The 27,376-nt window shown below is 41.9% G+C and overlaps 2 protein-coding genes across 3 annotated transcripts; one reads left to right on the top strand and one right to left on the bottom strand.

The window, feature by feature from the left end:
* Positions 1-922: 922 nt before the first annotated feature.
* On the top strand, positions 923-9,490 carry neil3 (nei-like DNA glycosylase 3). Its single transcript, XM_034598413.1, has 10 exons — positions 923-1,144; positions 1,262-1,368; positions 2,898-3,032; positions 3,442-3,655; positions 4,590-4,664; positions 4,929-5,095; positions 6,398-6,561; positions 7,877-8,291; positions 8,601-8,781; positions 8,956-9,490. Exons 1-10 carry the CDS (start codon positions 1,040-1,042, stop codon positions 9,115-9,117), a joined length of 1,725 nt encoding a protein of 574 aa, XP_034454304.1. The 5' UTR covers positions 923-1,039; the 3' UTR covers positions 9,118-9,490.
* aga (aspartylglucosaminidase) lies at positions 9,451-23,499 on the bottom strand. Of its 2 annotated transcripts, XR_004615243.1 has the most exons (10): positions 23,169-23,436; positions 20,610-20,763; positions 18,739-18,851; positions 16,286-16,398; positions 14,247-14,355; positions 13,677-13,752; positions 13,207-13,314; positions 10,857-10,990; positions 9,839-9,950; positions 9,506-9,647 (listed from the first exon to the last, which is right to left on the bottom strand). XR_004615243.1 is itself a non-coding variant. In XM_034598414.1 (9 exons), the coding sequence occupies exons 1-9, from the start codon at positions 23,326-23,328 to the stop codon at positions 9,547-9,549; spliced, it is 1,068 nt and encodes a 355-aa protein (XP_034454305.1). In that variant the 5' UTR covers positions 23,329-23,499; the 3' UTR covers positions 9,451-9,546. The 2 variants fall into 2 exon arrangements, 1 of the variants encoding a protein (XP_034454305.1); XM_034598414.1 differs by lacking the exon at positions 9,839-9,950 and having other exon boundaries at positions 9,451-9,647; positions 23,169-23,499.
* Between the last annotated feature and the right edge of the window lie 3,877 nt (positions 23,500-27,376).

Genomic DNA, 27,376 nt, shown 5'->3' with positions numbered 1-27,376 from the left:
TATTAAGGACAATGATTTTGAAAGAAGTAATTGAAGTAATCGTAGGATTACACCCAAAAGAATCACTCAAAACTGCAATCTAACTACAACCTGTAGGAGGCAGCAATGTGCCACGTTGCTTCCGATATCGTTCTAAACATCGATACAGCGAAACAGTCATAATTTCCCTATTATTAAAGGTATGATGAAATTTAAAAGATCCCTTTCACCTAATAATTACATTGTTGTTTGCCAAAGACTTGTTTGCAGTTAACCGCCCGGTCACACATTCGCAAATATTTCAGAGGTGAACATTTGACTTACATTCACTTACAATCCAAAATCAAATTCAAATTAAAAAAAAATGTATTTGTCCCTGGAGGACAATTCTGAAACAGCGAGGAGGTGATTAAAACCATGGCTTCTAGATATTAGATATTTTTTGACAATTCTTCTTTTTTAATGTTTCACAGAACAATGTAAAAACTACAGATTGAAAAATAAAACCTGCAAATTAACAGACTTAACAGAAAATTCGCAATTTGCAGTCTCTTCAATACACCACACATTTGGAGAAATTGCTTAATCTGCTGTTTAAACACTGACAAACTTTTCTATTATGTTATAAACTGTTTTTATTTTAATCAATGTTGTAAAAACTATTTTAAGTGTTCCAAGTTTTAATTTACTTTTCTTGCTTTGTTGTCAAAGCACTCTGGTTTTTAAAAAGTGCTACAAAATAAAGTTTATTATTTTTATAATTATTTTTCCCTGTTAATTATTGTTTTTTACTAGTTTTACTCTTGTTGAGGGTTCAGAACAGACTATGTCTCACCTTGTTGAACTCTAAGAGACAAATTTGGATTTGTGAATTTTATACAAATAAAATCTGATTCATTCATTTATTTTGTGCACAAACCCGGAAGTACATCCGACCTGAACCGCACCGCGCATGCGCAACATTGAATTTCTTGGCGCGCAGTCTGGAGCACAACACGCGCCTTTAACTCGGGACGTTTCCCTCATTTCTAACTCGGGTTAAGTTTCCAAGTCCTGGAAGATGGTGGAAGGTCCCGGCTGCACTTTGAACGGAGAGAAGATCCGCTCCCGTGTCAAGAGAGGACAGGAAGTGAGACAGATCCGAGGAAGCTTGACGACAGCAGCAGTGAGTTGTGTTGTTGTGTTGTTGTGTTGTGTGTTGTCCAGTTTGATTGACTGTTTACAACATGTCCGCCCTGACGAGTGGAGCCGTGTGTTGAGTTGTGTTGTTGTGTCTCCACAGAGAAACAGTGGGGGACATGTCTTCCTCTGTTTTATCGGCTGTGTGTTCTCCGGGGTTCAGACTCTGGGGAAGGAGCTTTTCATCCTCTTTGGTCCGAGAGCGTTGAGGTAAACACACACACACACACACACACACACACACACACACACTGAGAATTACAGATAAAATCATCCTTCATTTATTTTATTTATTAGTCCCACAACAGGTAAGTATGCAGCAAAGAGCAAAGTCAAAAAAATACATTTCAGTAAAGTAATAATAAGAAAACATGCAATACTTCAAAAGTATATACAATATAAATGGCCCAAAATAATATATCTATAATCTAATAATTCATTTTTTATAAAGTCTGTCCCACATGGATGTAATGTTATGTTTATGTTATATTATCTTATTCCCTCGATAAAATGTTTTCCTCTTGTGAGAGTAGTGTTGCCCACAGCGCCCTCCTCCGGGCCTCCACTGTACCTACACGTACAGAGACGTTTACACAACACAGGTCAGGTTTATTATTATTCAATTCAATTTTATTTGTATAGCGCCAAATCGTCATATAAATTATCTCAAGGCACTTTACATAGAAGGTCAAGACCTTGAAAATGTATAGAGAAAACCAAACAGTTCCCTCGATGAGCAGCACGTTGGCGACTGTGGAGAGAAAACACTCCGTCAATAGCTGGAAGAAACCTGGAGAAGCAGACTCGGTGTGGGCGGCCATCTGCCTCGACCGGCTGAGCAGAGAAACTTAGGGAGGAGAGAGAGGAGAGAGAGGAGAGAGAGAGAGAGAGACCAGGAACAGTTGTGCAGCATCAGGTTTCAGCTCTGACTAGTTGTTATAATGAAAACAACAAGAGTGATAGCTATGGATGTAAAGATGTTGTTAATGAGGAATCAGAAACTGTTCACATAATAATAATAATAGTTTTTGTCTGAATCCTGCAGCTCTGGAGTCAGATACCTTGCAGAGAGAATATATTTCATATAAAGTGCTGTACAATAAACAAACGACACATTTCTGAATACAATAAGAGAACATAGACATGAATAAGATGAATAAGACGAGAATGCTATGATGTGTGTGTGTGTATGGATCGTTTTTTACCTGCAGCAAAATTCGTTGTATTATTTTGTTCAGCGACAATAAAGCCTTGATTCTGATAGACTGAGGGGAACAGCTTTTGAAATAATAAGGCTGTGGAAACACCTTAGTCAGGAGTTTCCTATAAAATCAAAGCTTATTTCATTGCCTTGTATTCACAGTTTTCAGTATTCGGCCTCAATTCAGTCATTAATTCCTTCATTTGTAACATTGCCTGTAATGATCTTTCACAGCAAGAGATACTAAATGGAAAGGCACCATTATATGAATGGTTTTGTATTTTACAGTGTAACAGTGGTTCTATAATCATCGTGGTAAAATTCCTGTGGCTTGTATGTGAGTACTGAAGTATGACTGTCTGTAGACACACTGCTGAGATGGAGCCTGTGTCATCTCCATTAACACGGTGGAGTCTCCCAACGCCGGGCCACCTCTTTGTCCTTTAGTTGACAAGTCTTATATGGATTGAGACACGCTATCCTCAAAGCAAATTTGTCTTTTTCTTTTCCACCTCTCTTTCATGCTCACATCCTTTAGAGTCCACTTCGGTATGAATGGATCAATGCGTATAAACCCTGCTGAGAGGAAGGAGAGGACGGGCTCTGCACCAGTGCTGGAAATACACCTGACTAACGACACTGTGTGCTTCTTTGACAGCACTGTGGAAATAAGGTAATGGGGACACCAGCTTGCCTGGATAGATTGAGGTGACAGAAGTTCACCTTGGGGTATGAGTCTCATACAGGGAGACTCACACGGGGAGTATGTCCTACATTAGGCTGTGTCTGAAGACGGGCGGCTGTTGCATGACAAACGCAGCCGGCTTGGCTCAACATTTGTCCTGTTCATCGACTCTGCGCTCCCGGTGTAGCCAGACACACATTTAATTCTACTGTCTGGAAATTTCACCTACGCTGCTCCATCTCATAACAAACAAACTGAGGCAGAATATATACGAAAGAAACCATTTTCGAAAATGTGTAACCTCGATAATGCACCCGTGACCCTGTGGCACGCTTGCAGTAACAGCGGCCATATATTCTCCGAGTTCCTCCCGCACTATGAAATTGTGTGCTCGCAGGTTGACGGAGGACTGCGAGCAAAGGGTGAGAACTATGGAGAGTCTGGATGTGTGCTCCCAGAAGTTCAGCTTCTCCCAATCCGAGAAAGCGGTGAGGAGCCAAAGTAGCAGGAGGCTCTGCGACGTTCTCATGGACCAGGCTGTCATGCCGGGCGTCGGGAACATCATTAAAAACGAAGCCCTGTTCGACTCAGGCCTCCACCCAGGCGTGAAGGTATGGAAAACATGATAGATTGTGTTCATCTGAGGAACAGGAAAAAAAAGTTAAAGCTGTTGCCAATGAGGAGGGGTGAAATGGGGGGAAAAGACAAAAATATGCTTTGTGGCGTAGATGTGCTTATTCATCGGTGCAGTTTGGAAATGGAAATGTTCTGTCTATGAATGGATGTTGGGACTCAAACATCTTTTTTTATTTAAATAAAACACTCAGAGAACGCATCCCACTAAGTTTGAGGTTTTGAGGGATTGCGGGGGGGGGGGGACATTGGGCGAGAGGTGGGATCATACACCCTGGACAGATCCCCAGTGTGTTTACATATACCTCTGCTTGTTTCTGGATATGTCAACAGACAAAACCTCCTTTGTGGACGTAATAAGACGCAACTCATTTCTATCTCATATCTCTTGAATTGTGAACGATCCTCTGCCTTCTCTTTGCTCTTGAGGAATATTTTTTATTAAGGAAACTAGAGTAAAAATCTGACTTACAGAGTCACCTAACCGCTGGAAGTAAGACACACTTTGCAGGATGAGTACTTCTACCGCTTCCAGAGGCTCTGTTCCCTTTAGAAAATATCAGATTGGGTACATGAATAAAGCACCGGAGATCGAGACATTAATCCAGGACTTTTGCCCCCTTCTTCTTCTGGGACCATTGAATCTTTATGAACTTCCCCTCCATTATCCAGCCCACCGGGGTCCTGACAGAGCTACAAGTGTTTTTTTTTCTCTAGTCAAATCTTGATATGTAATTTTTCTCCGTTGCATCATTTTTCGATCCAGGTTTTCATGTCCGGTTGTCTTATTGGTTATATGCTTGTATTATTGATTTGTGCTTTTCGTCTCTCTTTTGAAACGAGGGTCCAGACAAATGAGATTTCCTTCACTCTCTGGTTGTGAGCTGTAACTAAGTGCTGCTTCCTCCTCAGGTGCAGCAGCTGGCGGACGAACAGATCCACCACTTGGTGAAAATGACGCGGGATTTTACTCTTCTGTTTTATAAGGTCAGACACATTTTATTTATTTATTCTAGATCTGTTTGTGTACTGTTTATTTAGATTGATACATATTTACATTTTGGTTTATAACTTGCAAGAATAGATTCAATTTAAATCCTGTTTTGCTGAGGATGAGGAGCAGGAGTCAAAAACAAATGTTCCTTCTTCTCGATGTTTAACAGACTCATAAGGAGAGTGGTATGTTCCTCTTGTTATCTTTATCCTCATCTTTCTATTCTCTCTCCTCTGCCCTTTCTTGTCTCCTATCAGTGTCGCAAATCTGGCTCTCCCCTCTACAAACATTACAAAGTCTACAAGCGTCCCCAGTGCGGCCAGTGCTTTCATGTTATCACAGTCTGTCGTCTTGGAGACAACGGCAGGATGACTTACTTCTGCGAGCGCTGTCAGAAGGGAAATCCCAGCGGGGTTGACATCAGGTAGAAATTCTCATAGACCATCGGCAATTTGAGTGGAAAGGTATTGTCTTGAGCTCTTGTAAAGATGCTTTCATTGAAGCCTGGTGTAGGCGTTGTTGGAAAATCGTGTGTTGCGGATGAGAATAAAAGAACATCCATTACACTGCCTTATTCTCAGCAGCTTCAATGCATCTTTTCTACCACATGTTTGTCGAGCAAATTGTTTTCTCGCTGCCTTTTTATGCAGGGTTTTATAAACAATAGTACAATATACTGTTTTGCTTTTTTTCTTTGTAGAAATGTGATAAAACCTGGAATCGTCTTGTAACAGTAGAGTTTCTTTATTATGTTTTCTTGCTAAAAAGGCGGCACCACTATAGTAAAAACAAGGTGTCGTTTTTCAAAAACCAAAGTCTTTGCAGAAAGTTCTAAAGCCTTTTTAGATAAAAGGTTCAATTTTAGAGAGGCCATGTTTGCAGGCAGATGGGCTTGGCAGGGGAGTGAGAAGTGTTATGGCGGCGGGCGGGGGGGTATTAATGCGCATGTAAGGCTATGTTTGCCAGACAGGGCACAGGCTCAACACCTCCTGGGTTGTGTTTGAGCAAAGCTTTGCGAGGGGTTAGAGCCCAAAGCCCTTACAACACATTACTCAGCTGATAAATGCAATCTGTGAGGAAAGTTTCCCGAAAGCCACCGCTCCTTTCCTCCTGCTCTACGACTGTTGGCACTGCAGATTTGCCTTCTTGTCAAACATAGTCGAGCTTCATGTCGGAGCACTAACATGTATGCTGGGAGCAAACATTCCCTTCTCACATATCTTCATCCTCTGCTTAAACTGCAAATGTTAGCCCAGTGCAAGTTTTCCTCTTTGCCTGTAACACAGTTTGACTTGCGTGAACCATTAAGAGTATGGGGCCACCCAGTTTGTTCTACGACGTATATGTATAATTCATGTTGCACTTCCAGTAGCGAGGACAACTTGCTTTTTGTATAAGTAATCAAAGAAATGTATGTTCACGTGCGAATCTGTGTGTCCCCTGTGGTACTCGCCCAAAAACAAAAACAAATTGCGAAGCTAAAAAAAAATGCAAGGTGTTCAGAAACGCAGAAGCAAACAGCAAGACATTTTCATTCTCTTTTAAAAACATCTACAGGAATATTTTATTACATAAAAATACGCTGTGTAATTTCGAATTATTCATTTTGTCTGTAGTGTTCTCAGTCAGTGAAGTGATTTCAGCTTCAGTGCACGTCTCCTTCATTAGTAAGCCTGTTTTTAGTCACAAAGATTTATTTTTGTCGCCCCTGCTTTTCTTTATCTAGTAAGCTCCCAGTCAGAAACAGCCTGATTGAATGGGTGTACAATCAGAGAGCCGGCGATAATGTGGCGAAGCAGGAGGAGGAAGACTGGGCCTGTCAGCTCTGCACGCTCATCAACCAGCCGGCAGCGAAAGCCTGTGATGCCTGCTTCACTCCAAGACCTGAGGGTGAGGAAAACATCGTGAATTGGAATTTAATGGGGCGACAATGTCCTTGTAAGCAAGAGATAAAATACTAGTAGCTCCAGTTTTGCGGGTTCGGCCGAATGATCCCACGTGTCCGCTCGCCGTCACTGCTCAAGTACTTTTGGAGCGAGTCACCGTGACCCTGCAGACGAGCAAACCGATCTCTCCATGTGTGTGGTTGCGTCTGTGTGTTGCCCGCACAAATAACGAGCATGTCTGTCAACTGGCCGTTTGTCTCCGACTGTCTGGAGATACATTATGGCAGCAGTGAATGAGCGTGTGAAAGGAATCTCCTACAATCCGTCTGTTGCATCTGCCAAACCTCAGTCCAATGGTATTTTTATATTTTGTGTTTTTTTTTGGGGGGGGGGAATCGTGCTGCCACATTTCAATTTTTTTTTTTTTTTCCATATCACAGCTGACTGAACAAGCGAATAGCTGCAGCATGAGTATCACTGACTCCAGACTACAGTTTCCCCATGGTTCATTTGGTTATGCTGAGCTTTTCAGGCATGGGTAAATTGCCGACTATCGTATGTCAGCCTTTCTTTTTTGGCTCGGATTCCTGCAGTTGCATCAGATGTTCTCCTTCTCCTGCAGCCGCACTTTGGACAGAACAGAAAACCCACAATTTCCAGCATCTGGCTGCATTTATAGTGCTTATAAAAAAGTATTTTACATTTGAAATAAATTTAGATCACTGGTAGGGATCTAAAAATAGGTATCCCTCCATTGATTGGTGTTTAAAAAGCCACAAAATCTTATTTGATCCTGCGCTGTAAAACATTTAATCTTCAAAGGGGGATGAAAACCCTGATGGAAACTAGATCTACAAACGGAAAGACACGTGCAAAGTCCACCTGTATTTAGATGTGAGTCTATTCAAGGACAATGTTTGCAGATGAACTGTTCCATTTTTTTTATGTACAAATGAATAATAACTTATTTCCAGAGGGAAGGTTGTATTTTGCTTTTCAGTATTACCCTGATTAGCATTTCTGCAGTTTTATAAATTAGCTGACCACAACGCTGCACCACTAAAACAGTTGGGGGCTAAGTACCTTGCTCAAGGGTAAATTAATGGTAGTAGTCCAGGGAATGCAGTTTACCACAACAGCAAACATTTACCTAGCTTCAAAGTTTTATAAATGCAGTCACATTTGCATATGGATATTATCAGCACAGCGGATTGTGAGACTGTCTGTGACTCCACACTAACAACAGCAGCCCAGTGCGCCATGATCAGCTGCACTTTGTGAAGATGAAATGATTTCTTACTGTGGCTTCGTCTTCACAGTTCACAAAGACGACATCAGCACTGAGGCAACCCCCTTCGCCACCGATTTGATTAAGTACCCCTGCAACGCCTTCAAGAAACCACAGGAGGAGCTCAAAATCAACTGGAGGTCTGCGTTCGGGACTTCCACCCTTGTTTTCTCCGACTTGAGCGAGAAGCCAAAGCCTGTAAACTCCCCGCTCTCCCCTGCCGGCAGTCATTCGAATTCCTTGGCGGCCAAGCGAGGTTTAAATAAATACAGAGTCTGCCAAGGGACAACAAGCCCCAATTATGCCTCTGGTGGCTGGCAGAAGCAAAATGCCGAGCTCTCCAATGGGGAGGCGCTGGCCTCCTACAGTCAGCCATCCAAGAAAATGAGAATTGATCACAGTCCCTTTCCCAGTAACAATGCTCAAAATGGAACCCCCTACTCCGGGTGAGTGAATCTCTCGCTTGGCTATTCGTGAATAAGTTTATAATAAGAGAAGTTTTTTGCAACTTCAGTAAGATAAGTAGGATAAAAAACTGTCTGACTGTGGAATTTTTAATGCAGCATTGTTAAAAAACAACACAGATTGATGAGTAGCTGTAGCGTTTCCATGCAAATACAATTATTACCCACACATACCATCACACGGTTGAGGAGTGGTTGTTTGCTCTCTAATGAGGGTTGACGTGACAGGTGTTCCCGTGTATTATTTTTGAATTTATTTCGTGCTAATAAGAGCGCTTCTTCACTTGTCAGTTCGCGCAAAACAGGAGCAGCCAGCAGCGGCTCCTCCATTTCCTCCAGTCCCAGTGTCCCCTGTTGTGCATCCCATCGTCGTCCAGCTGTCCTCCGAGTGGTCCGCAAGGAGGGGGAGAATAAGGGACGGCAGTTCTACGTCTGCTCGCTTCCCAGAGAGACCAAGTGCAACTTCTTTGAGGTGAAACTGGAAAGCAAGAACTCATCTCTGCATAACATTGTGAAGCCTGGAAAATAAAGCGTTTTACAGTTTTATCCAAAACACAAAAAAGTGGCATTTATTTGCATCGAATTTAAACTGACTATAGTAACACTTTACAACTAACTAATGAGAAGTGTGTTTTCTGTGTTGCAGTGGGCGGACCAGCACTTCCCTTCTTGTCACCATGGCAAACGCTGCCTAATGAGAACAGTTCTGAAACTAGGACCCAACAACGGGCGGAATTTCTACACCTGCAGCTTTCAAAAGGGAAAACAGTGTGAGTTTTTCCAGTGGGCAGAGAGCGGACCAGGGTGATCCGACCTCCCTGGCTGCTAATGTGTTCTACTAGCACATTGTATAAACGATGTGCTGACCCCACATGCTCATATAAATAAATGGAAATATAAGTGGGACATGATAGTTCGTCGTGAAAATTAGTGGAATATGCAGATGTTTGTCTTGAACTTTACATTGAGCAGAGAATACCTATCGAGTGAATGATCTTCAGCCCAGAAGAGTTTGCATTTAAATTCTCCTTCCGATCTTTTAAAAGACATAAATAACAAAGTTGTTACGAAGAAACTGTGATAAATCTAATAAGAATGAATAACAACAAAACTTGTGACATGTGCATTTGTTTCCTTTTTAATTTATTTCATTTTTGAATAAAACCAGTTTTACAATTCAGGGTGAAGTCTGTCAATTAATTTAAATATAAAAGAGAGGCATGAAAATAACAACTGTTCAGAAGCAGTCCACGGATTTGAGAAGCGGTGCGTCTGACTCGGAGTTTGACACCATGAAGTGAAACTGCGAGAATCCAGGGCTTTTGTTGCAGGCTGCACCTGAAGGAGATCACAGAGAAAACCAAAGATGTCACAGAAGAACAAAACTTTCAGCCCTTCTTAAGGATTTATTCCTTTAACTTTTTTGCGCCAACTGCTTACAGCTGTCAATGCAGATGTTTGCGAAGATTCTCACTCCAAGTCTGAATATATAGAACAAAGTTAAACTGGAGGGAAGCTCGATGTTTCACCTCATCCGAGAGGTTCGCTCTGTTCTGACTTGGTGGTGACACCCACGTATTTAACCTCTTCAGGCTTGTTCTAAAGGTCGTCGGCTGTCTCTTGGTTCGCCGGTGCTCCTGGCTGAGATATAATGAGACACTGAAAACACCTGCATACAAGGATGTTGTAATAAGAGTCTTCGGAATCACCTGAGGCCGAGTGTAAACTTTGTCTTTTTTTGGATTCACGCGAGGCCAAATGTGAACGGCTGTTAAATCCTTCACACTTACACCCTCGCGCGACTGCAGCCGCTGTGGTTACAGCGTCCCTGGATGTTTTAAATGTCATTACGCTCATCTCTCATTATTCATACCTATGTTGCAACGTGTGTGATCAGGTGGCAAAAAAAAGACAACGTGGAGATAACGGCAAATGGAGAGAATCCTGGACTAAGTGTCATTTATATGAGAAAGAAAAGGTTATCTAATGATTTTTTCTGATGGAGGGAAGAAAAACTGCATGTGGCCTGAGCTGCTGTGATTATTTTTAAACTTAGTCTGTGTTGTCATGAGAACAAAGCAGTCACAGGGAGGAGAGGGTGGTGCTGGAGTGTGAGTGGATGACACACTGTCAGGAGACGGTTTAATATAAGTTTTGAAGCAACTGTCTGCTTCAAACTTTGCACAAAAATGATAATCAAATCCTCAAATCTTCGTCTCTATTTTAGAAAAAGTGAGAATTTTTTGAGAAGCAGCATCGATTTAAGTTGTGAATAAAGCACAACGTATTTATGGGTATGATTTTCTACATTTAGTTTGTCTTTTTAAGCCTTTTAAATACATTTTCACAGATTTTTTTTATATATTTTGGGGGGATTTTTGAATCTTTTTAATGAATTTACCATAAAATAGTAACATGCTGTTCGTAAATGGTTAGAATCAGAGGCTATTTTCAATCATAAAAGACGTGTGTGTGTGTGTCAGGTGTTTGCCTGAGCTCCTTTGGCAGGGAGCGGCACAGTCTGTGTGTGTGAACCCAAACACTCACCATAATGGCCTGTTGTGTTAGCGCAGATGATGGCTCCAAAGAACTCTGAGTAATGCCTCTTGATTCTGGAGATGGCCATCTTGCAGGCTGCTGAGGGATCTGCCCCGGTCCTCATCAGCTCCACGGCCAAGTAACTGTTGGCAGGATCACACACAGTGCACATGAGGCAAATTTAAAGAGCGCTGTCGAGGCCACCGACCACGGAGACGACGACGGCGGGGATGCGCGTGTGATTATGGCGCGGGATTAAACTGATGCAGACATATTTCATCTTTTTACATTCCCAACCTCCCTTCATATGAATGCGAGATGTTTGTGAAACTCCTTTTCGGGGGTTCACGAGTACAAAATAAGCAAACGTGGAGAAACACGTTTTCTGAGCTACACAGACACTACAGGTGCTGTTGACTCCCTTATCTTGAGGGCGCATTTATAACGAGAGAGACATCTGTTCTTTGCAAAAAGTATCAGAAGCTTGTTCCTCTCTGAATACTTATGATGGTGCACACCACGCTGTGTCTTTCTTCCACACGTTCGCAAATGAGTGCGAGTTAAATTCCTCTTTACTCCCCCAAGGAGGTCAACTTTTCTATTTCTGTTTGTTCGCAGTATTACACAAAAACTGCTCAACCGATTTCTATGACAGAACCCATTTTATTTAGTTGCAGATCTTTACTGTGGCAGTTTCAGGGTTTTTTACATTGGTGAGTATGTTTTTCATAGTTTTTGTAAATGTCTCAGATCAATTCAGAGACCTTGATGAAGATAATACCGACAAGTTTAGGGGACTGATATTTCTATGTGTGTGTAATCTGGTGCACATCCACATCTTGTGAATTTAAATGTGGTTTCAGAGGCGGACTGTTGAGCCTTGGCGGAGGTGTGCACTCTACTGGGTGCCCTTCTACTCTACATTTGAATATTCCTCATGGCAGACTTCAAAAGGAAGGATTCAGAACTTTGGACTTGTAGTTGTAAACTTGTTCGTGTGGTTTAAAAAAGAAAAAAGTCTTTCTGGTGGTGGGGGTGTTGTTGCTCTATTCTGATGTCCTTTTGATGGTCCTGGGGCAGCCTTGTAACTACACGTATCAATTAAAATATGTTGCCTGCTGTGAAACAGTTGGGCACTGAGAATGAATGCAAAACACACACACACACGCACGCACACACACACACACAGTCTTTGAAAAACTCCCCCCCCCCCCCCCCAAATAGTTCTAGGATGTGACTCGGAAAAAAAAAACACCATGACTGAAACAGAATCCCTCAGGTGTGGGTGTGAATGTAAAGCTGAGTGAAACTTAAAAGGACAGCATGTGGGCTCACCAAACTATCCTGGATAAATAAAGCTAAAAAAAAAAAAATCAAACCTTCGGAGACTGCTATATTCACACAGCCTGAAAAACAAACAGCAGCTTTAGTGAAATCTCGCCTCTTGTGGAATGTACAAATGACAGTTTTGGGGCAACATAGTCCACTCAAGTCTTTCTAATGCTGTTGTTGCACATGCACCGAGAAGCTCACGCCAGAAGACGGCTGTTTAAAATCTGCACGTGTCATGCATGTCCATATTCTAGGAAACATCATTCTTTTGTCAAGAGAAGTCTGTGTTATGTTATTCAGAAAGGTGGCTGAGAAATAAAAACCCTGGTTCAGGTGCATGGAGGCGTTAAGATTTCGTCGGCGTGTCTCGTGGTGTTTTGAACACTTTAAAGACACCGATTTTTACGATGATAAACTATTTTCCAGCTCAATTTCAAGTGATCGAAATCTCAATATCCTCCATTTGACAGAGAGTTCATACATTTGTCGTATTCAGGGCATTTCCTGCATGAGAGGAAATTTAAAACCGTGTCCCAAATTCAGGGGCCCCTCTCCTTTTGGAGGATGAGCTACACACAGCCCAACAGCTTCTCTCTGAAACATAATGAATACTGGGATAGGTCGGCCCGAGATGGATCCACCCATTGGGGCCTGTGCTACTCGGGGAGGGAAGGACAAAGGCCTCGCTGCGGCGCTGTGACCCGATCGGTCTTCACATGCAGCCTGAATTGAGACACAGCTACATTCTAACTTACATGTGTATTTACATGTGTTTTGAAGAGGCTTTACAAGCTGAGAAATAAGTCCACATTGCATTCACATTACTTACATTCCAACATATCTGAATCCTTTTCTCTGAGATGAATGAGAACATCTTAATCTGAAGGGCCATAGAGTCCTGACCTTCCCTTTTCATATATATCTTATGTGCGACAGCGATTTTCCCTCCGTGCATCAGAGCACAAAGTCACAGCAAGGTACCAACACAGTTCTGACCTTCATCACAGCAGAACAATTGATGAGGTACCTTGGGAGAAAGCGCATCATGATGTCTCCATCTCCGGTCGCGGCAGCACCGCCGGCTGAGCTGTCTGCATAGGCCCCGGCTCCGACTATAGGAGAGTCCCCAACACGACTGCACAGCAGGAAAACCACAGGGTTCATACACAGAGCAGTGCCACGTACGATGCATACACATTAAATCTTTCTAGATGCACTGGATGCTTATAAACACAATGGAAAAAGCAGATTCACAGCATCATCTCCAAACAACACTGATTCTCTGTAGTTATCTTTCAAAAGCTTGACCAACTAAAAATCCTAAATTTGAATCTCAAACTTATATTTCTCTCCAAACTGATATTTTAGGTGATAAAAGATGATGATTACAGTCTAAGGAACGGTTCATTTCATCCAAGACCAAATGTCCCTGGGCCTCGTCAAAATCACTAATACATATTCTGCCCATTTTTGACACTAATAACATCATCTACGTACCCTGGAACTTTGTGACTCATTCCATTGGTTGATGTACCTGCAGCCACGTGACCATCTTGATCGACAGCAATCATCCCTGGTGCGAAAAGAAGAAGAACGGGAATTTTGAGGAAATCTGTGAAAAATGTCTGATCTCGCAATGTTAAAGAAAGGGATCCGAGCCAATAGGTTCTCTCTTGGCCTGTGTCCCATCCCTCCAGCAAAGTTCGTGGAAATCCAGCAGTAGTTTTTTTACGTCATGTTGCTAAAGGACAGGATTGAAAACAGTCACTGTTGATTATTCTTATTTGGTTTTCTCGGAGCGTTGCACTGGATTCCTAACAAACTCAGGTGCCCTAATTCATACCAACACAAAGTGAAAATCAGGTCTGATCTTGATCTTGACAGTGACACAAATTCAATGCCTCAACATTTAAGTGTTCCCTGATAATCTCTTCTTCAGTGGAAATGTTATGCTGCTAAAAACCTGCTCTCATCACTGGCTTGTTTCAATTAAGTGCTTAAATACTAAACTGTTAAACGTCCGGGGAAAAGCCGGCTTCCCTTTCGCTGTTAACTGATAAAACGTACCTATGGTGTCGTGGGAGTGCGCATTAGCATGCTGGGCCCTCTCCGTCTCTTTCAGCATCGCCCTGGGCTTGTAGGGTCCGCAGGACTGGGAGGGATCTGGAAATACATTCTTTTGACAGGAGAGAAAACATCAGCGCCTGAATAACGCCGGTATCCTGCTACTTAATTATTGTAATAGCACACGAGAAACGCTGATCTGCAGCCATTTACTTTTGCTGAACTATCAGCACTATTGTCGTGGATTAGTTTGGTACTTCATAATAAATGGTTGGTAGTCTTCTGAAAAACCACGTTCCCAGTGGTCTTGTACATTACGAGGACAAAACCTCCCAGTATGAATTCCTCCTCCTCCTCCTCCTGCTGCTGCAAAAATGTGTCCTTCGGCACTCAAAAGCCATTTTTTATTGAGACACAGGCGGCCCACTGTACCAGCTCATTCATTCAAAGTTGACTCGGAGAGGGGGGGGGGGGGGGTCAGCACGGAGCACAAGATGTGAATATCTGTCGGAGTGCAGTGTAGTTTGACAAAAGCTTTTCTCTATCTCCACCTCAAGGCATCCTGTGAATGACGGAGTGTTCCCGGTTGACCCGCGGGGCCGGTGTGAAAAGTTTAGTCAGTGTCTTCTGCTTTTTTTTTTAAGTGAACGGAGGCAAAAAAAAAGACTAAAGACTGGGAGCCATGAAAACTATTAAACTTAAATATTAAAAACAAAGATGCCTTTTATGTAGAATGTGCATCTGTATCGCCATTACTTCTCTACAGGGCCTTCATCAAGCCATCAGTAAAGCAAAGTTGGACTCAACCAGCCTGTTCTATGGAAGTGCCCGTGCATTATTCATAGCGCCCAAGTCTGTTACATTCCATTTCATGCGGGTGAAGGTAAAACCCTTGAAAACAGTCTCTTAAGTTATAAATAATACAGGTACAGTTGTTCTCCGGTGACCTCAGCAACAATCTGGAACTTTTCAGAAAGGCCTGTCAAAGGAATAATTTAAGTCGAGGTAAAGGGGGAATAATGACATATTTCTTCAGATTCATGCTGGTGCAGCTGTGAATTTTCCACTGGACCCCTAAGCAGGCTTTTATCTGGAGATGGTTGCAGCAGATTTCTTTATTGTCTTTCTAATAATTACAGAAGCCTCTGTCTGTCTGTATGTGGCTCAAACAACCGATTCTGCAGGTGCGGTTTTTGTGAGTCGAGCTTCACCGAACTTTGAATAAACGGGTGAACACCTCTTAGTGCAGCAGCAGCGGTGGAGCAGCTTCAAGTTCCCTGCAGGTGTTGCTGCAGGACTCAATTCCTGCAGCAACACTTTAACATTTTCAGGAAAAAAAGCTGCAACTAGCACAACTACAGACCGAGCACACAGCTCAAAAAACATATGGATTATACAATGTACAGCAGCACTAAGTACTACATGCAGTACATAACCAATACTGGGCTCTCTCCTCTGGCTCTCTATTTGCCAGTATTTAGTGATGGAAGTTTATTCTGCACCAAGTATATATTATTCATTTTGATAAGGGTATTGTACTTTGCTACACCAAATGATTAATTGGCAGGAATGGGTCTAGAACGCTTTGGGGGAAAAACTCCAATTGTAGCATTGATCAGCTTTTTCCCTCCCTCAACTACTCGGGGCTCTTATCTCTCAAGTCTCGTAGTGAAGCCACTCAGGGGCCATCAATAGAGGATTGTATTTGTGCCGGGAATCCACAAGTGTAAATATAGTAAATTTCATTAATAGGACCCTTAATCTCTGTGGCACAGCTGACTTGAAATGAAAAACAACTGTTCTATCTGGAGATTTTGGCTCATTATTGGGGCGGTGAAGAGGAGAGGGTTTTATTCTTTTTTTTTTCAGGATTGCAGCAATCCATCGCTGAAGGGCATCACCTTTACCACAAACGCGGACTTTTTATGAACTACTTTAGAATGCCTGTCAAATTCCCAGCCGAATATCAATCTTTTAAAAGTAGCGCGCGCCTGTAGCCCCCCAAACAAGTGAGGAAAACACACACTCCGGTAGACACACACCTTCCGATAATTAGGTTGGCAGTTGCTCCCCAGCCACTGCGAGAAAATATTCACAGATTTGTTGGTAGTCAGGTCCTCGGCAAGGAAGCCCATGTTTTCAGCAAACACGGAGGCTGCGGAGAGAGAGAGAGAAGCGATACTTTCAGGGAGGGGAGGGGGGGGGAGCTACACACTCTGGTCCACGCTGACCTTGGATGATAAGAAGAACAAAAGGTCACAAACAAAAGGACGGAATCGGAGGCAATCTGATCTCAATTTGGCTCGTCGCTTCAGCCTCACGAGGGAGGAAGTGTTCCACCGCTTCCGTTTTTTGAACAGTGGCGACCTTTTCCATTCCGCGGAAATCCCGGTTCAATTTGGATGAATAGGGCGTAATGAATTGAATTTTCACGGGATATAAAATAAAATAAGCCGATCTTGTGATATTTTGACATATGAGCCAGACGATTTGATTTAGAAGACACTTGTCATATGGAAATAATAGACTTCAGTATTGACCTTCAGTTAAACTAAATCGCAGAGAGTTGTGCTCCTCGTCGCTCTTCACTCATTTTTTATTCATTTACCCGTGAAAACTGTTCGTATTTGGAGTGTTATACTTTTTTATTCTTGTTAGCTTCAGCGACACTCTGTTGGAAAGTGACAAATACCAGCTTTAATTTGAATTGGGTTTACAGCACGTCAACACTGAAAGAACTCTGTGGGGGGTTTAGCTCTTTAAACACATTGTGCCTGAATAGCGAGGGTTCAGAAGAGACAGTTCCACAACTGTAAGTAAGAATGAAATCATTACACTTAATATAAACTGTGGAAACAACAGGGACTTTGTATCTTCCCTAGTTAGGGTCTATTATGCTGCTTTCAGACGTGCACTGAACTCCAGACATTCTCCTGAAGTTAATCGGACTACATCGGTATGTGAAACACAAATGTCAGAGTCAGTTACAACAGACAAAGGAATTTTCCCCCTAAAATGTCTTGAAGAATGTCCGAGTGAGGATAAAGTGGGAAAAGTCCAGGGAATTCACAGCGGAGAGCGAGAGGGCAACACATGACATTTCTAACACTTGGCGGACGCACAACGGAGAAAAACAAAAATAATCCACATATCTCAGGATGAAGAAGAGATGTCGTACACATAGAAGATCCTGCCAAAGATGTCAACTTGGGAAGTCAACGAGATTCAAGAGCTTTTGGGTGACAAGAACCTGCATACAAAAGCCTTTTCATTTCTACATAGGAAATGATATGTCAGGTCCTGCCTCTTGCACCGCTCACCTGAATGTTCCAGACATTCTCCTGCTGTTGGGAACACGTCTGACAATCTCCTGCTGCTTTCTTTATATGTGAAAGGCAAATAAAGTCGAGACCCAATTGTCTGGACATTTCCCGGAGTTCGTGTTTGAAAATGGCTCAAGGATTTGAGTGCAACTCGTTCTTGCTCGTTGTGCGGTTTCTGCCTTTTGTGTGGTCCTCACCAAGTTGTGCTGCTCAGTCAGACTGTGATTGAGTTCCTCCTGTGTTCCTGTGCATTTATCCTGTTGCTTCCATCAGTAGAGAAATGGTGGCGGCGGCTTTGAGTCATGAGCGGTTCTCTTTTTCTTCACACTCTCCTCTTTCCATAATTTTGAAGGAGGCTGATTTTGGTTTCATCGCTCAATACAACTCTGTTCCAGAACTCTACCTGATTCCTTTTGTATGTTTCTTCGAAGTGAAACCTGGGCACTATTCCCCTGTAGTGCTGACGAGAAAACATGTCTGCCTTCGTCCTGTAGAGTGCTTTTGACTTGCTGTGCAGAAATGAAAGGGTTTTTTATTCTTCACCATGGAAATCATTTTCCGGTCATCCACAAGACTCCTCTGTCTACCGGCTTGTTTCCCCCGCATACACTTCCTTTTTTTAGAATGTGCCCAGCAGTTGATTTTGACAAAGTACTTCTTGAACCCTTGTGATTTGGACATTGTGCGTTTAAAAAGGGGCTAAATAAAAATGTATAACTTTCCATATACTCACAATTGGGACCGTATGTTTCCTCTCTGGCTGTTATACAATCGTTCTATTTATGCTCAGAGCATCATACTGCAGCTATGACGCATGCATTCATCACCAACTGCTTATGGTGGTGATCTAGGGGATTAAGGCTTATTCAAGTGACCCATTAGGCATCAGGCACCATATAAGTGCCTAAAAGGGGTTTGGCCCTAATGTGACACCTGCTTAATGAAGATGACTAATGTAAATCCAGCTGCCGCGTTAAACACATTTAATTCCTTTTCAAACTGGCTCAAGACAAATGTATTTAAAACAAACTTGGACCGTGTTGGATCTCTGTTGTTCCTGAACTCAACCATATGTTTATATAAGGACAGGATTTCTAAGATTGGTCCTTCAAACATTAACCAGGTTTTTCTTTTTTTAACATTTACCTTTGGGGACATAAGACCTCATATACCTGACTCTCCCACCAGCAGTGTGTGATCGGTGCGCTCCATCACGGCCCTCGCTACTCCGATGGCATTCTTGATTCTTCTCAGGTCTGCGACTGCACCGACCTCCATCGTATCCCTGCGCAGAGACAATACACTGTGAATTAACTGTCCCTGTCCCCCCGCTGCAGGGTGAGTGGACAAGAGTCGTGGCAGATTCGAGAGTCGGCAAGTGACCCGTCTATTAGCTCTATAAACCAGTACTGGTGAAGAATACAAACCACAACGGTAGCACATCTCAGATGTCGTGACCCTGCCCCCCCTCATAAAAGGCTGGCTGGTGATTAACTCAAATAATTTCCATACCACAGGTCATAAAGCAAATTAGAACAAACGTGTGTGAAAACAGTGTTTTTATTCCTGTTCATTAGCAATGGAGTGTAAACACTGACACTTTTGACTCATGCAATAAATGTGACACACAATTCTTCAAGTGAACTTTCTCGATATTATTTCTCCAATGAATTGTGTTTGTAGAGAGCTAATTAGTAAATGAGTCAAGCCCATGAAATGCTACTAAGGTTAACAATACTCATCACCCTATTTGTGATATTTATATAATAGCTAATAATGCTAATAAAAGTATTATAATAACACTTCCTCCTGTTTGCTTTGGTCATCATTTGAAGCCACTTGTCTGCAGCACAGCAGTGGTCATGGTGTGAAGTGGCAAAAGGAAATAAAATGAAGAAATTATCTTTGAGACGTGTTTATTTAATGTGTAATTTGAGTCTGGGTCCCATCCACTAACATGGAGGAGGCAGGATGTATGACCTATAATGCAGAGGATTGAGCTCCACTTTTGGGGAGTTTCCACGTCCTCCATCTTTATACACAGACTATGTACTACACCTGTTAGTCTTAGTATAATGTCCAGTTTATTCTTGATAATGTGTGAAGAGTGAAGTGGACTTTATTCGTAATGGCGGTAGGTTGCAGTGGCAGTGCCGTGGATTGCATTGTATTGATTCATGCTTCTAATATTTTAATCCATCACAACAAAGTAGAGCCTGAAGAATTGCCACAGGGTTGAGTCATCTCCCCTTTAACCCAACATCAAAAATTGAATGTTGTTTTCTGAAGTTTTTTTTTTTTACAAACTGTTTTTTTCATGGATGTTCTCTTGGATTGCGTGAAATTGTACAGGTGTTTGGATTCTCGCTCTGAGTCTCTATCTAAAATATGTCTGCCAGTGATAACTAGTGCATTTCTTATGCAGCTGTATTGGATCGTGTGTGGGAGACGATCCGCTCCCTGGAAAACATTCATGACTATGCAACCAGAAAATAGTCAATTTCCCTGCAAAATGGAGGAGGGAACATTTCCCAGAGTAATAACAAACAGCTTGCTGCGTGCATTCATCTTCCATTGTGAGCGGATATTTGCCTCCAATGATAGCTTGCGAGTGTGTAAATGTTTGTGTTTAAGGACCTAATGATTGCAAAGCCTTCAGATCCTAATGAGACTGATAATTAGAGGTTTATTAAAGAAATGCTCGCCGGAAAGGTCAGTCAGTTAATCCTGTAAATGTTAAAGATGCACAGACAGCAGCAGAGCAAGTTGTCATTTGCACAATACATTGGAAATCTGCAGGTGCCTTATTAGAGTGAGACATTTTCAATTATACATAGGTCATTTATGATAAAAAAAAAGTGAAAACCATTTATCTGTTCATTAAGAGCTATTTCGGGCTCAGGGCACTGCTGGAGATTCAGGCTTTTACCAAAAGAACAATTTTACAAAATACATCTGGATCCTCATCAACCTTTACCACCTCCTTAGGTTGCCTTACGAATTTCCTATTTTTGGTAAAAGCCCAGTTCATGCCATGATTTACCCATTCATGATCAGGGCGTCCAGTGTGGTCTCTCCAGACTCATCGGGGCTCCCGCCGTAGCCCACAGTCCCATCGCACTGCTCCACTTCACAGCGGGCACAGCCCTCCTGCACGGCGTCCAGCATCGAGCCACCGGACTGCAGGACGCTCCACGCTACAACACAGAAAACTGTGAGTCACCCAGTGTACAGTACACAAAACATATGCATGAGGGGAAATACAACCACTGCCAATGAAGTTATTAAAGCAAACAGGGAATTTTGTGCCTGTAATCGGGGCTTCCAGATATTTATGCATCTCAAGGTTTCCTGTGGACGTGGAGAAGCAAGTTTCTATCGAACTAACTACGATTGATAAATAACGCTAACAAGAAGTCTGCTTATCCTTCGAGGATCGTGTAGGGGCCAATCCCAGGGGCCATTGGGCAAGAAGGGATCGAGAGGCAGGGGAAACCCACACGGACATGGAGAGAACATACAAACGCACACTGGCCAAGCTTGGATTCGAACCAGGAATCTTCTTGCTGTGACGCAAACCACTTGAGAAACATTTTTTTTGCAACTTAGATATTACTATTAGTAACTTTATGTAATATTTGTTAAGTTGCACATTAACTAATCAGATTAAAAGTTTGTGTGATGCCCGAGATGTCCACTTGCTAATAAACAGCGAGTGTGAGCTGACAAGCATTTGGTCACTGATCCCCGGCTGAGCCCCCCCGAGTGCCCACAGGGGATCAAAATACCAACTGGTAGCGCCGTCACCAGCTTGCCACTCAATTCTCAGACCATTAATCTGTGTTCAGCGGGATACAACCACAAATTCCTCCTTTTATCAGTGATGATTTCTCCATCTTTAAATTCTGTTCATCTTCGGTGAGTGCTCTTGACTGGAGGATATTATTATTAATATTTTTTTCTTTTTTTTAATATCAAACTGCACATTGCAAATCTTTAGAAAATTCCACAGAATGGAAGAAGAGATTAGCCTCCTATTGTCAGCTGCTTTCTTAAGCCCCCCCCCCCCAAAGCATAAGAGATCTGCATGGGGGGGGGGTCAATAGAGGTAGCTCACAGACTACACCTTTAAATATCCACCCGCAGAACAGATAGCTGGGCACATTTTTCATTTTCATCGCCTGCCTCGGGGATGAGATGTGACGTACATCTGATAAATTAAAGGGTATCCATCTCGAATGGTGAGATTTTTAAGTTCACTTTAATCACCTGCCGGTTTGATCTGCTGCTTGAGATGTTTCGAGCACCGTTCCTGTCATTTTTTTTCCCCGTGTCGGGGGCTGTGCATCCGCTGGAAAACCACTTGACTGCTAAGTGAAAAGCAATGCTGAAATATTTTCAGTTTCAATTTGAACGTGTCCAATGTATCATCCTGAAGGAAATCAAATAGAGTGAGGCAGAGCTGGCAGTGGCAGTTACGATGCCTCGTGGGTTTGGCCCATTTCCTATCGGCATCTAAGACTCTGATGGGCTTACATACCTGTGCGGTTAAAGCTTCTGGTGCTGCGAAAAGAATATTTTATAACAATGTGGGGAAAGGAGATCCGGAAAATTGTGGTTATATGGCCAGACAGTGTTTGCACTTCATTATACACACAAAACACACAAAACACACACACACATCAATCCTCCTACCTCCTTATGTATAATAGAATTGGTCTTTTGTTGATCGATAGATTTGTTGTTTCATATTTAAGGTGTCAGAAAATGTTGAACTCGCCTTCACCATTTCCTGTAGCCTGAGGTGATGTCTTAAAATGGTATTTTTTTTGTTAACAACCAAAAGTGGAAATCCAAAAAAAGACTCAATTTGCAGTCAGGGATGACGGAGACAACCACATTCTGAGGGCGCCATAAGTCGTGAATGTCACATGGAGCCACCTTGATGAGTCATGTCTAGTAAGGGCCCAGTAAAACAAGTTTCCTGAATCAATTTGTGAAACTACAACTCCTGTCTGCAGCTAAAACTAGACTGTTAGACACGTAGTCGCTGTTTAAATAGCAGATGGATTTCACCCCCAAAAAAAGATACCATACAGGGGACGGTGCTGCGGCAAAATGAGTCCCATCAGACTGTCAACACGAAGCCGGGTTCAGCCAACCTCTGCCTCTCTCTCAAATGTCACCGCTCCATTTGAAAAAAAGCTCCGTCTGCCAACTTGAATAATTGTGCAGTCGCTGGATTTATGGCATTGTCACAACTTTTCGATGCATGAAAATGTTAAAAAGAATGAAGCAGGTGAAGTGGCCAAGCTGCTGTTTTTAGTTTCCACGTGTTTTGGTACAGTGGAAACAAGTGTTGTGCATGATTCCCTGGAGCTTCTGTGTGAGATAATGAACGTCCACACACATAAACAATATGTTAAACAATATGAAACAAACACATATGTATATGGTATATATTTTTTCCTTTTATACATATATATACACATGTTGTTTTGGGTGGTTAAGTGGGTGCATTGTTTTTGCATGTTTTGCATGTCTGTAGATTCCTGCAGAACGAGCTCTGTCCTGAAGGGAACTCGAGAACGTGAGTTCTTACCTGCAGCCGTCGCGTTCTTGAAAGGCCACGTGTTGATGACGAGCGGCAGAGACGCGTGCCCGAGGTGGAACAGTAACGTGAACGTGCACAGGACGGATGTCAACATTATGGATGTCAACATTGTGCTGTGGAAATATCGTCCCACGGACTTTAGAAGCATATAAAATATATAAACGAGTTGTTCCCTTCAGTCGTTTCTGTTTCCTCGCGTCACAGGAGGACTCGAGTTCCCGCAGAACGAGAAACAACCGCGTTTCAGCTTCTTACGAACGAGCTGCAGGATTTTAAAAAGTCAGACTTTGAATGAAAAGTTACATTTCTACTTCCTTGTTGTGTCACATGCTGAGTGGGCGGGGTCTTCCTTAAAGGCGCAGTACGCATGCGTTGGAGCAGGAAGAACTCAGGCTTGTACTTTGTGGTAGAAGGATTTGTGATACTAGCTTAAGACCTACTACTACTATTAATACTACTACTACTTCTTCTACTACTACTACTATTACTACTACTACTACTACTACTACTACTACTCCCACTATTACTACTATAACTACTACTACTAATACCACTATTACTACTACTACTACTAATACCACTACTATTACTCCTCCTACTACTACTACTACTATTACTATTACTACTCCTACTATTACTGCTACTTATAATAATAATCATCATCATCATCACCATAATAATAATCAAAGAAAGTATGATACCAGTTATAATAATCAATGAAAGTAATAATACCAGTAATAATAATCATCAAAGAAAGTAATAATACCAGTAAATATAATCAAAGAAAGTCAATGTAATAGTATTGTAGTATTGCATTTAACTACTGTAGCAGTAGCCTGTCAGAATCAGAATCTGGTTTTATTGCCAAGCAGATTTTACACATACAAGGAAGTTGTTGTGGTGTATTTGTGCAAAGTACAAATATAAAAAACATTATAAGCACCATGGGGAGGGATTGTGCAATACATGGTTAGTAAACACTAGAGACTGGATTGAGCAAAGTACAGTTAGTACCTGGATTTGTGCAGAAAGCATTTCAGGACTTCTTTATATCTGGAGAAAACAAATTGTGAAAATATTACTGCACAGGAAACTAATTTTGAACTATTTCAAAGATAGTTTCTATGATTGTAAACAATATAACACATCGGATTGTTAGATATAATATTTTAAAGTTGTCAAGAATGTAATTATCATTATTGTATTCTATACACGCGATACTGGACCAAAACTGGGTCCTGCATCGTTTGCAAAAGCAGCAGCCGAGCTTATTTATTAGCTCTTTGTTTGGTACACACTGTCTCGCTGTTGATATCAGAGGTGAAGTATGAGAAGTCATATTCAATTATACTTACGGGCAGAGTTATTTTGGGGGGATTTTTATTATCTTGTGTTGTTGTTATTTTGCCTTTTGACTCTTAGCAAACCATGGAGAGGGTAGAACTGTATATTAGTCCAGGAAGGTAAATAACAATCTTGCTTTATTCCTCTGTACGTGTGGCTTCATTTTAAGGAGGGTTATTCTATAATGTCTGGCTTTACATCTCTTTATCGTATCTATAGAACTAATTGCTAATTTGGTGAGTTTTAGACAAAATAACCTGCTTGCATTTAAAAACATTTTGATTTAGTTGAAGCACAGTTGCCTTGCATTCGGATACTCTCCTGCAGCCCTCTCATCTGAGATGAGTCAGAATGTTGCTGCGCTGCATCTTAAAGTTTTTCCGTCCTTGGATTGTGTAACATTCCCACTTGGAGAAAAAAATCATGGCAGTTCCTTGACTTGTCTGGCTGAACTGATGTTAACAAGAAACAGCAACGGCTGATGAAAGCTGAGCAGGTCCGAACAGCTCCGTCCCAACTCAGAGGCAGGATCTTTCAAAGGATACGCTCCACAAAGATTGGATTTCAGAAGATCAGAGATCTCGGCTGAGCCTGCAACGCCTTCCAAAAAATGAGATGGTCTGGCCAGAGACCAAAACAAATTGTACATTCAGGTGGTCCACATCGACTCATGAAGTCGTACATTTCCAAGGTTAGAGCCGGGCAGCAGCGCTCACATATATAAGAGTGTAGCAGTGGAATGGTGGGAAATGTTTTATTTTTATTTTACTTCACAGAAAATACTCACTAAATACTCACATGAAACAATGACAAGTTGACAAGAATAACAACAGAAACAATCTATCACTTCACCATCAAACTTTTAGTGCTCGACGCCTTTTCCTGTCACAGTTTAAGATTTTTGCTTGAATATAATAAATCATCTTCTGGCTGAAATGTCACTTCTGAAAGAGGAGTGTAGCGAAAGGTTTTTGTTTTCTGTTAAGTAATGGAGGAAATAGAATATGGCTGGTATACTGTAGTCCAAATGTATCACCATTGATTGCTTTATGTCTGTATATTTTAAATAAGGAGCAGACGATCAATACCAAAGCCCAGAAAAGTCAGACTCACCGCTTCCTTTTCTTTTTCCTGTATCATACGGTGGCAGTTCAGTATTTATCTGATGCAAAAAGTATGTTCCCATCCTTTGCATGTCCGTCCAACACAGTCTGGTCGTATCTGCTGCTCAATGGAAAGGATGATTCATTTTATCAAATGTGGAGCAAGTGATGAATGTAAACCTTTGGATTTTATGGTCTGTATTTTCATTAGGAGTCACACATCAAAGTAAGATTCCCTTGGAGAGCACTATTTGGCACGGAGCCATCAGTTAAGTGTCATCTTTAATCATTTCAGCACATAAATCTGTCCCCGGTGTTCCATCCGTCCTTTCCCCTCATCTCCTGCAATTTACCCCCTGGTGGGAAGCAGCTGATTATGGCCTCGACGGAAGCTGGTTGTGGTGAAAAGTTCTGGTGCATTTTCCCAAGTCGCACCATACGGCACTTGACTCACTTGACACACGCTGGGTCCTGGAAAGTCTCTTTCAAGTCTCTGGAATCTCGTATCATGCAAGTGTCCCTCAGAACGAGACACTCGATAGAATTGGATCCTCTCATTTCGTACCAAAACAAGAACAAAGCTCGGGCTCGGTGTGGAAACTCACAATTTAGTCTAACCTTGAGACGTGGACACCAACAGCGTGCCCTCTTTTACATTATTCATATGAAAAATACAATTTTCACTTATATTTTATTCATTGGGTTTGTCCTTAAACAATGGGACGTCCTGGTGGGATTTTGACAGGGGTATCTGACGCAGAGAAAAATGGATGAGAGAGAGAGAGAGGGAGAAAGGGAGAAAGGGAGTATCATTACTTTCACCTGTGTTATTGATCAATATTAAAGAAGAGCAGCTAAAAGAATAGATTTTTAATAATAACTTCATCAATCACCAACGTCCTTTCAAGTTGTTTCATAAAGTCCTTCATAACAGTCTCAGAGGGCATCTTGAAAACATGTGTATGGATATCTAAACCAGTCCTCCGCTGGATATAAGCCCACGGGACTATATATGGTTTGCTACCTGACAGCTGCTGTCAAAATGTCGTGTAGGAAACACACAGTATGGTGATTCAAACTTTTTTATTATTTCTATATTTACATTTTACACCGTATATGTTTTTAATAAATCCATATCAAACAGAAATAGCCAACTCAATTTATTCTGAAAATCCTTCTCAGACACATTGCGATTAAAAATAACGTTGATTAGCTGTGGTTATGCAACATTACACAGAAGAGAAGCTGCTCACAGACACTGTTTTAACTGGGATGTTACTCCCAAAATTATCAAATATCCAAAGCTAGAAAAGTATACACATTGTTTTTTAAGTCAGAATTAGCATCGTGGGAATAGCAGTTAAAAATCACGATTAAAACTTCGTCCAACTGCGTAAATTTTTTGTTTTGCAATGGTAACGTTTATTGCTTGTGTAGGACGTAGAGTGTCACTGCAGCCGCTGTAGTATCGTTTAAAAAACAGTTTGCAGTGGTAAACGATCGAGTAAAATAATCATCTAACCAAACCGACCTTGAGTGGTTCTGGTCGCCTGCAGCTTTACCTCAATCAAACTGTGAGTAATGAGGAAATATTCTCAATAATCTCTGTGTTTCTGCAGAATGATCCAAAACCTATATTTATTCTCGGTTGTTCACAGCCAAGTGAGATGAAGACATGAAATGAGAAAGCAACAATTAGCTCCATTGGGACGTGTCACAGCCCAGAGGGATGCAGCAACACAGTCACTA

This window comes from Hippoglossus hippoglossus, chromosome 10, assembly GCF_009819705.1.
Source record: "Hippoglossus hippoglossus isolate fHipHip1 chromosome 10, fHipHip1.pri, whole genome shotgun sequence".
Lineage (NCBI taxonomy): Eukaryota > Metazoa > Chordata > Actinopteri > Pleuronectiformes > Pleuronectidae > Hippoglossus > Hippoglossus hippoglossus.
The sequence above is the reverse complement of the archived record's forward strand: the minus strand, read 5'-3'. Positions and strand labels throughout refer to the sequence as shown.